Source organism: Dunckerocampus dactyliophorus, chromosome 11 (genome assembly GCF_027744805.1).
Source record: "Dunckerocampus dactyliophorus isolate RoL2022-P2 chromosome 11, RoL_Ddac_1.1, whole genome shotgun sequence".
In the NCBI taxonomy this organism is placed as follows: Eukaryota; Metazoa; Chordata; class Actinopteri; order Syngnathiformes; family Syngnathidae; genus Dunckerocampus; species Dunckerocampus dactyliophorus.
Window position 1 is genome coordinate 16915188 of NC_072829.1, and position 10251 is coordinate 16925438.

General features: G+C 40.3%; 1 protein-coding gene across 9 annotated transcripts in view; it reads left to right on the forward strand.

Moving 5' to 3' along the window:
• Window positions 1–10251, forward strand: part of ids (iduronate 2-sulfatase) — a 39147-nt gene that overhangs the window by 11214 nt on the left and 17682 nt on the right. For 2 of the 9 annotated variants that reach the window (XR_008572989.1, XR_008572988.1), the window contains exons 13-14: window positions 63–160; window positions 1129–2239. Coding sequence is in view for 7 of the 9 variants with exons in the window: in XM_054793067.1 (XP_054649042.1) it covers window positions 63–149 (87 nt within the window). In the remaining 2 variants the exon portion in view is untranslated. The other 7 variants (XM_054793064.1, XM_054793065.1, XM_054793067.1 and 4 more) reach the window with 6 other exon arrangements.

Consider the following 10251-nt stretch of genomic DNA (forward strand, 5'->3'; position numbering starts at 1 on the left):
ATGTTATCAATTCATTTGGTATTTTAATTGACGCAACATTCATTGGATTCTTTCTTGTCCAGACTGTGAGTGTAGAGAAGAGGATGGAGCTGCAGCTCCTCTGCCTCACAGCAGGAATGAAGAGGAGCAGGAGGAAGGCGTGGCGATGACGGAAGGAAAGGTAACAGATGGCTGAAGAGGGTGTACATGCAATAAAACCTAGATAAGGGAGAGCCTTTTTTCTGCAATATTTGGGAGACTGCTGCAACACACAAGATCAGCTTTTAACGGCATCAACTCATTTAATGACTGAATTAATTTTTTACAAGCTGCTTCCTAAGTTCCTAACTTTCCATCTGATGGCCTATTACTAAGAAGAATGTTTGAGTTTTGCTAGGTGGTCCATATTTTGTAGACATTTTTAAATGCACTGGCAGCCATTTGTCATCGTGTAAACAGTTCAGCTCAATTGGTGCGCACAAGACTTCAGTAATAACTCGCTAAAAATAAAGTGTTCCCCCTCTGCTGCTGTTTCACAGAACACATTTTGCAACGCTTCAACATGTTGATTATTCATGTTGTTCTGCAGTGTGTGAAAGCACAATAGACAAATACATGCTGCACATGTATTTTAAATGTCATGTGCATGTCAAACTGTCTACCTGGATTGATTTGTGAAAAATGAATACAAATATTTTTGTACAGTGCACAGCAGTAAACATTGACACCTTGTTTTGTGTCATTTTTTTTCTGCTTGTAGACAAAATCACTGGGATGTTTTCCTTTTCTGGTAGTGGTAACAGTTTATTTGGAACACGCGTACAAGGTTACGTTGAAGTACATCTCGTGTTTACAGTCTCACAATTCAGCATGTCCAAAAAGGAGTAGAAAGAAGCCCATCTTATTTAATCCTACTCCTTTTCTGTTTCATCACAATTAGTAATGTGTTCACTTTCTGTGTTCAACACATACCATGTATCATTACTATTGCAAAGAGTCATCATAAGAAATGTAATAGCGTTGTTGTCGGCTGCACCTCTTGAAGCAGGAGCGCCTACTACACAGGATAGAAGGAAATTAGGAACACTTCATAGAATGCACACAGTTGTACTGGTAGTAACACCGATATTGATATTATTGCATGTGCAGGACTGTTTCTGACTTGGAGGACATGGGAGCACCTACTCCAGGGTATAACCGCTTCAACACAATGTTTTAGTAGTAGTAAGTAGAATGTTGGTGTGCATGTACAGTCTCTCAATATTTTTATCTTTTTATTGCAGGTTTGAATTATGTCACAACAGGCACAATAATCCCTAATGTTGTGCCCGTAACCCATGCCAAACTCAACTCTGAACCTGCGACATCACTTCCTGTTTGCCCGCCACTCAGCTCCCTTAGAATACATGTATACATACATACATACATACATACAGTACATACATATATACAAGTATTACCCTGGAATACATTTTTTTAATATATTTATAATTTTAAAAAAATATAATAAAAAAGCAACGTTATACATATTGTGTTTTTTTTTTTTTTACCGAAATTTCCCGACTATACAACACACCCGGTTTTACATTTTTAAACATTATTACAGCCATCTAGACATGAAATAACACCCATATAGTGGCCTTTACGTTGCTATTACCCAAAATAGTAGATATAATCAGAGAAAATAAGAATCGATGGTGGACAGGAAGTGACGTCTGGGATTCAGATTTGAGTCTTGTTGTGGGCTATGGCCGCAACAGTAACCAGTGTTTTTATGATTATTATGTTGTTATTATTGTGCCTGTTGGGAGACAGTTTAAACCTGCACTAAAAGGCGGTTGTTCAAGTCTGTTGGTTTGGTAATAATTGCTTAAACTATTTGTATTTTAGTTCATTTAGCCATTTTTATGTTTGAAAATGCTTAATTTGGGCAAAAAATATACGTACAATTAGTTTAAATATGCATTTTTTCTGACTAACAGGCCGTAGTCAATCACAAAATAGTGATCATTTATTAATTAATGTTTAAAAACCGTGATAGAGTGAGGGAGTGATGTTCGAACTGCGATGTAGCGAGGCAGAACGGTATACTGTATTGTCATTCATAGTAGTGATGTCATATTTCACAGTCTGACGGGTTTCTGGCTGCCCTGCTCTTGCGAGACAGCTTTTCTCCGAACGAGAAAGGGAGAAAGGGAGGGTTCTGCACAAGGGTGCAAGAATTTTACAGCTTAAAGAGACGACCGTCTTCATTTCGAAGGTATGCAAATGTGATGGCGAGGCTCAGTCATCGGCTGGGCTGCACACATGCATGCATACACAGCGTCCCGCGTAACAGTCTGTCAACCCAGCGGTGCATCAAGGGTGACACTGTTTTTCTCATTTTACATCCATAACACTCATTTCTGCTTCCAACAAGAAAACATAAGCATTCCAACTTACTGTAGCGTGTTCGCGGCACCCGCAGTCAATTATATCACAGGTCACCAGACATAAGGCATCCTCGCTGGCGCACTTCCGCGACGTCACTGCCAACTACGGTTGTTTTTTGTTTTTTCATTTTCTATATTAAACGGCAAGATACACGTTTATTGCTTTTCGAACGTTGATATTAACTTTGATATTTTTTTTTATATTTTTGCAAATTGTGGTTACAGCAGATGTGTTTATTTTGTTACTTGGTGTTTTTTTTTTTTGGAGGGGTTCCAATAAAACAAGTTCAAAGTTTTTGAGAGTTAAATGTTTAGTTGTCCATTCATTTGTAATTATTTGACATCATTTTTTGCATGTAAAACTCTGTCCATAAAATGTGGTTTTTGTTAACATTTTTGGGTGTCTGGAACAGATTCATTGGATTTATGGGTTTTTTCTATGGGAAAATTTGCTTTGGTTAGAGTCTGTTTTGGTTTGAGTCAGACCTTCTGGAATGGATTAATGATGTTAACTAAGGTACCATGTAACTGCAACAATCACTTTTATTGCAGATGTTGATCCAAAACGTAAAGCTAGCAAGAAGTTTTTATTTGTATTTTTTGGTGTGGGGGTGTTTCAGTTACGTTTTTGGCCATTCGGTAAATAGCTTTCTGAAATGATAGAACACCCCATACAAGTGATATGATATATTTTACCACCAATATTCAATTATTCATTGAAATGAGTACCCACTACATTTAGGCTGAGGTTTTAGGAGCATTTAGTGGGTTTTAATTGTGTAATGTAAAACACAGCGTCCGTCTCGTGTCAGCCCGTAAATGCGCCTCTGTGGTTTTATCCGATCAATATTTATCATCCCGAGCCGCATCTCCGACCATGATCACATTGATCTAATGACAATTCCGTTAGTGTTTACCTGCTGCCTTGTTTTCGTTGCCAGCGTGACATGGCTGCCCCTTTCCTCTCTGGCACTCTGTCTCTGTCACACTCTCATTATGATTCATACACTGCTAATCACATTAGCACTATGACAGGTCACCTTTCTGGTAACGTTTGCCACATACTGTAATTGCATTACAGAAAATGGGGTGTGGGTGTTTGTGTGTGTGTGTGTGTGTGTGTGTGTGTGTGTGTGTGTGTGTGTGTGTGTGTGTGTGTGTGTGTGTGTGGAAAAAAAGCTTAGCACGGCTGCTTCGTGCCTGGTCTTGGTCTCTACTGTGTAAGTGTGTATAAATTTAGTGTAGTAGTGTAAAGTGTAGTATAAATTTAGAAAAACAAAAATACTTCTCATGACTCCCAGCAAACTTTTCTCAATTTTCTCAGGACATTTTGGTCTTTTCACACTAAATCTGCTTTTGGGCCTGATAGCTGCTTACTCTGTCACTTTAGGAGACAAGGATTTAAAATACCCTAGCAGAGGGCTTTGTTATCATTTGTATTTTCTATTTAATACAGAGCAGTAATTAAGTTGCAAAATTGTTTTCGAATAATTTGTTATTCCAATAGTTACAAATGCAACATTTGAACCCCAGAGAATGATTGTAGTAGAATATAAAACGTTTTTAAAACACTTTTGTATCATTATATTCAATTATATATAGCCATTCTTTTCATTGCTATCATTACCTTTCTTCAGTGATTGGATAGTTCACATGATTGTAATGATTCTACTGCTTTAGCTATGATCAAAGGTTTGTTACTCACCTGAGAAATGGGTTTTGGCATGCTTGATGCCAGTGTTCAGTGTTCCCAGGAGGCTAGTGGGAATGCTGCTCCGGGTGGTGAAGATGGCTTCACTGAGGGCATCCACTGTCTAGAACTGATGTTCATTTTTGTAAACTTCCCTTGCCATCCATCCCCAAATGTTCTCCATTGGATTTAGGTCAGGGAGACACGCAGGATGGTCCTATGGAAGTAGTCCTTTTGTCTTGAGGGATGCCCCCAGCAAAATATCCACATAGCCAGCTTGCAGTTTGACGCCCATGCACAACCAGAAGCTCCATTGTTCCATTGAAGGAAAAAGCACCCCAGGTCATGATGGCGCCCCCTCCGCTGTGCCATGTGGAAAACATCTCAGGTGCGATCTACGTGTCATGCCAGTAATGTTGAAAACCATCAGGACCATCAAGGTTAAATTTTTTTGAATAAAATAAAACTTTCTTCCACCTTTCATGTTTGGTGCTCTCATGCAAATTCCAAACGGATGATTTTGTGGCATTGAAGGCGATTAGGCCTTTGAAGACGTTTTTTGTTGTTAAAACTCTTGTCAGCAGCCGTCTGATGGTTGTTGGGCTGCACTCAACACCAGTAACAACCTTCACTTGGGTCGAGGATCGTCCCGTGTCTTGACAGACAGCTATTACGATCCTGCGGCTCAGGACTGGTAACATTTTTTTGGGTCTACCACTTGACATTTTTGTTCCATAACCCTAAAGATCTTTGAAGAAGTTTCGAATGACTGTCTTACTGGGTCCAACCTCAGCAGCAATGGCGCGCTGCAAGAGGCCTTGCTTATACAGCTCAGCAATCCGACCGTGTTCAAAGAGAGAGAGTTTTTTTTGCCTTTGCCATCGAGAGCTCATGACAGTGAATACCTGACAGAAAATGACATTGCATCTGCAATTTTGTCAAGATTTTAGCTTTTAAAGGCTGTGGTCTTAAACTTTGATCAGCTGATCAACAGCCTTTTTCCATTTGAATGCTTGTTTGCAATGCATCGCTTACTCAAAATGTCAAAAATGGTTTTTGCCCTCTGCCATTTCTTGTTTTTGTATTTTGAAGCTCTACTTAGAACCTCCATAAACAAATTTAAATATCAGTCAATGACAACATAAGTGAATGCAGTTTTTAAATGAAACCTTTTTATTATTAAGGGAGGAAAAAAAAATCCAAACCTACTTTGGAGTGGCCTAGTCAAAGTCCTGACCTGAATCCTATTGAGATGCTGTGGCATGACCTTAAAGAGGTGGTTCATGTTGGAAAACTCTCTAATGTGGCTGAATTACAACAATTCTGCAAAGATGAGTGGGCCAAAATTCCTCCACAGCGCTCTAAGAGACTCATTGCAAGTTATCGTAAACGCTTGATTGCAGTTGTTGCTGCTAAGGGTGACCCAACCAGTTACTTTTAAGGGGCAATCACTTTTTCACACAGGGCCATGTAGGTTTGTTTTGTTTTTTTCTCCCTTAATAATAAAAAGTTTCATTTAAAAACTGCATTTCCTGTTCAGTTGTGTTGTCACTAATAATTCAATTTCTTTGATGATCTGAAGCATTTAAGTGTGACAAACGTAATAAAAATAAGAAATCAGGAAGGGGGCAAACACAAGAGTGTTTGAGTATCATATTAGCATAACAAGTGAAATTTCCCCGCTGTGGGATAAATAAAGTACAAATACAAACAAATCTGAAAATATGCTGGATGGTTCTCTGCAGAGGACAAGCGGCATAGAAAATGGATGGATGGATTCTATGCAGGTTTAAATCACTTCCAGATTTTGTGTGATGTTCAGCATATCTTAGGAGTTACTTACGTACATGGGGGATGTTTATACAAACGGCTCTACATAAGTCACAACGTTGACATAGAGTAATACCGTGGCACATTTCAACATGCATTCAGTATTGCAATTACAAACAATGATTGGTAAAGCCACTGAGCTTTGCAAGCAGAAGGTGCAAATTAAAATGGCTTTATTCTTGGCGTTCTTTTCTTGCATGCCCAGCTCTCAGGAGGATCAGTAAAATCAGATGAGCAGCACCATCTTGTAATTTGGTTACCAGTGAGCTGACCTACCTTCTTAATGCATTTGGATCTGGGACACAAAAGAAAGAAAAATAAAATACAAAAAAATATCATGGCAAAAAACAAGAGGGGTAGAAGACGTTGATTCTGGAGCAGGTCTCTTAAAGGCAGATTAATGTTTGTCATCAGTTTTGTAGCGGTGAGGGGTGCTATTAAAGTATAGACAATGAGGTGAAAAGAAGCTTCAGTGAAAAATCGGCTAAAAAAAAAAGAGAATAGCAAAGTTTCTGTTGGTGGATTTCTTAAAAACAGGAGTGATGGGAAAGGCTGTTCCTTTTACGGACTTGAGTTCTTATGAGTCACTCCCGGAAGTGAATTGGGTACTTGATTCACACGAGTCATCCATCACAGAGTGCATACGCAGACACGCGAACGTACATAACAAGTTCGCAAGCACCTGTGAGTCAGTGAAACTCGAGTCTCAAAACAACAGAGAACTTGGGAATTTGCAAGTAACATTACAAAAAACAAGCCCAAATTCGCTTATAATAAGCGGACCAGGTAACGCATGTGTGTGTGTGTGTATGAGTCTATATTATGCCTTATTTATGTCTCATACAGTGGTGTGAAAAAGTGTTTGCCCCCTTCCTGATTTCTCATTTTTTTACATGTTTATCCCACTTAAACGTTTCAGATCATCAAACAAATGTAAATATTAGTCAGTGACAACACAGCTGAATACAAAATGCAGTTTTTAAAAGAAACTTGTTATTATAAAGGGAGAAAAATAACAAAACCTACATGGCCCAATGTGAAAAAGTGGTTGCCCCTAAACGTAACAACTGGTTGGGCCACCCTTAGCAGCAACAACTGCAGTCAAATATTTGCGATAACTTGCAATGAGTCTCTTACATCGCTGTGGAGGAACTTATCTTTGCAGAATTGTTGTAATTCAGCCACATTGGAAGGTTTTCCAGCATGAGTCGCCTTTTTCAGGTCATGCCACAGCATCTCAATAGGATTCAGGTCAGGACTTTGACTAGGCCACTCCAAAGTCTTCATTTTGTTTTTCTTCAGCCATTCAGAGGTGGACTTGCTGGTGTGTTTTGTATCATTGTCCTGCTGCAGAACCCAAGTTGGTTTCAGCTTGAGGTCACGAACAGATGGCCGGACATTCTCCTTCAGGATTTTTTAACAGACAGCAGAATTCATGGCTCCATTTATCACAGCAAGTCTTCCAGGTCCTGAAACGGCAAAACAGCCCCAGACCATCACACTACCACCACCATATTTTACTGTTGCTATGATGTTCTTTTTCTGGAATGCGGCGTTACTTTTATGCCAGATGTAATGGGACACACACCTTCCAAAAAGTTCAACTTTTGTATCGTCAAACCACAGAAAAATTTCTCAAAGGTCTTGGGGGGGATCATCAAGATGTTTTCTGGCAAAATTGAGACCGCCCTTAATGTTGTTTTAGTTCAGGAACTCTCTCTCTAACTCAACTCTCTAACTACAAAAGTATTCAATTTATAAACAAAGAATCTTATTTCACTGAAATTCACTAGTCTGGTCATGGTCTAGGGAGAGGCGGCCGCTGTGTGTGAGTGTGAAGAGTGAATACATAATGAGGATTTTCCGTCACAATTCTGGATGATGACGAGCTGTACTCGTTTCATGTTCGTACTCGGCACAAATGCATTATCCTCCCTAGTTAATACACAATGTCAAAATGAAAAAAATAACAGTACAGCCAAACATGCATCTTTTCAACATCTGTTGAAAAAAGGAAACCGACCAAGGCAAGATAAAGTTTTTAAGATGAGACGTAAAGACAAGCAAAGTACGTAAAAATGCTAAAAACTACCCTGGGGTCCAAAGGGTTAATTTAAAAAAAAAAAGTATTATCCAGTGAGTGTAAAAGATTATTCTTAAAAATGTGCACACATAGGATGGCTCATGAGTGACTCGAGTTGTCAGTCCGCATCAGCAAAATACAAATCAGTTAACAGACTCGGTGAGACATTTCTAGCAAAGTGTTGGACGTGTTGATTGGATATGAAGTGCGAAATGATTGATGTGTTCAAATGATCACATTAATAAACGTTTTCGAGAAGGTGTGACGGGCATTGCTTTGCATCCTGATTCTTTTCATACAGCAGGAGAGTCCACACTCCTTTGACCGCGGACCATACTGTATACCTTAACATTGAAGGGTAGATACCGTACATTATTTGGTACCTTTTGTACATTAAAGATGCTAAAAGCAATCCGGCGTAGGGCAGTGTATGCTAAGCTATTTGAACAAAACATCCAGGCAGGACAACAACAGGCAGCGTAGAACGGGCCCTCACACCCCCACTCAACTCGAGGTTCATGCGAGTCGGTGGGGACGCAGACGCAGGACTCGACGCCAGTATCCCTGGTTTGAAAAACATTGAGCAGAATTTTAACATGCATAATATTTATCCAGCAGGGGGCGCAATCTGAGTCGATGTATACACACAGTCCAGGACTGGAGGGTGATCTAACCCACCATAAAAAATTTCGGCCCGATTTGACTATGTGGAAGGGAGTCATGACAGGCGTCAACACTGGTGCCAAGGTGGCCATGTGGTCATGTCCTGTCTGATGCCCCAACCCACCATCAAAACATTTGGGACGATCGGCCCATGTAGAAGCTAGTTACAGCAGTTATACATTTCTACCAGTTGGTGGCACTATAGACGCGATGGATACACACAGGCACAGACTCGAGGGTGAACTCAAATTCGGGATCTGACCATGTGACACATGACATTTAGAATTTTCAACCAGGAGAGGGCAACAAGGATGCCAAGGTGGCCATGTGGTCATGTCCTGTCTTATGCCCCCAGCCCACCATCAAAAAATTTGGGACGATCGGCCCATGTAGAAGGTAGTTACAGCAGTTATGCATTTCTACCAGTTGGTGGCGCCATGGAGTCGATGTATACACACGGTCACGGATTGGAGGGTGACCTTAAACACCATCAAAAATTTCGTCCGATTTGACTTTGCGGAAGGGAGTTATGACACTTATAATTCGCGACCAGAAGGGGGCGACGCTGGTGCCAAGGTGGCCATGTCCTGTCCGATGACCCAAACCGCCAGAAAATATTTCAGGCCTATCGGACCACGTTGAAGTTTGTTAAAGCAGTTATACATTCACACCAGTTGGTGGCGCCATTTCAGTCAATATCAGACTCCAGCCCTTCATGCTCATGTCCGTTTTGGACATGAGGACATCCGACGACATGAAGTGAAGTTATGACTGTCTGGTGGATAATGGCGAGGAGCAGTCTTCGCCGCCAGGCTCCGCCCACGACAGCAAACAAACTTTGCTGAGTGCGTGTGTGAGCTTCATGGAAAAGCATGCTGTCGTCACAGCACGAGAGCGTACTTTTCGTGTGTTCTATTGTGGGGTTTTTTCATGTGAGGAAATTGTCCAAATATGGTAAATGTCGTGGATTTGTGATGCATCTTTCGCTGCGGGGTTGACTGCTCGAGCCCCACCAGGTGCGTGCAGGTAGCTTTGCCCCCGGGAATACCAAACATGGGCGCTGCACGGAGAGTTTAGTCACAGCCACGTTCTCTCCACTCATGTTGCTGTCATTTTAAATGAGACTCACTGATTCTTTGTTTAACATGATGAAATAGTATTGCTTTTAGGGATGTCCCATATTGGTTCTTTTGCCGATATGACGATATTGTCCAACTCTCAATTTCCGATTCCGATATCAACTGATACCAATACCGATATGTGTTACATCGCATCTTTTTCTTGAGTAAAATTGTCGTAAAGTAACAATACTCTTCAATGAGTGCAGTTGTTTTGTTGGCAACTCCGCCCATCTCTGAGTAGATCATTCATGTATTACATATTTGATATCAGAATACATTTGTGTTTTCTTGTGCCTTGATTTATGTTATTTTTGGAAAAGATTTAATTGATTTTCAGTTAAAGGGATATCGTTTAAAATACATGAATTTGACGATGATTATTTCGATCGATAACTTTAACGTTCTTATTTTATATTCTGCATCAAAACTACACGCAGGTAGTAATTCACATCA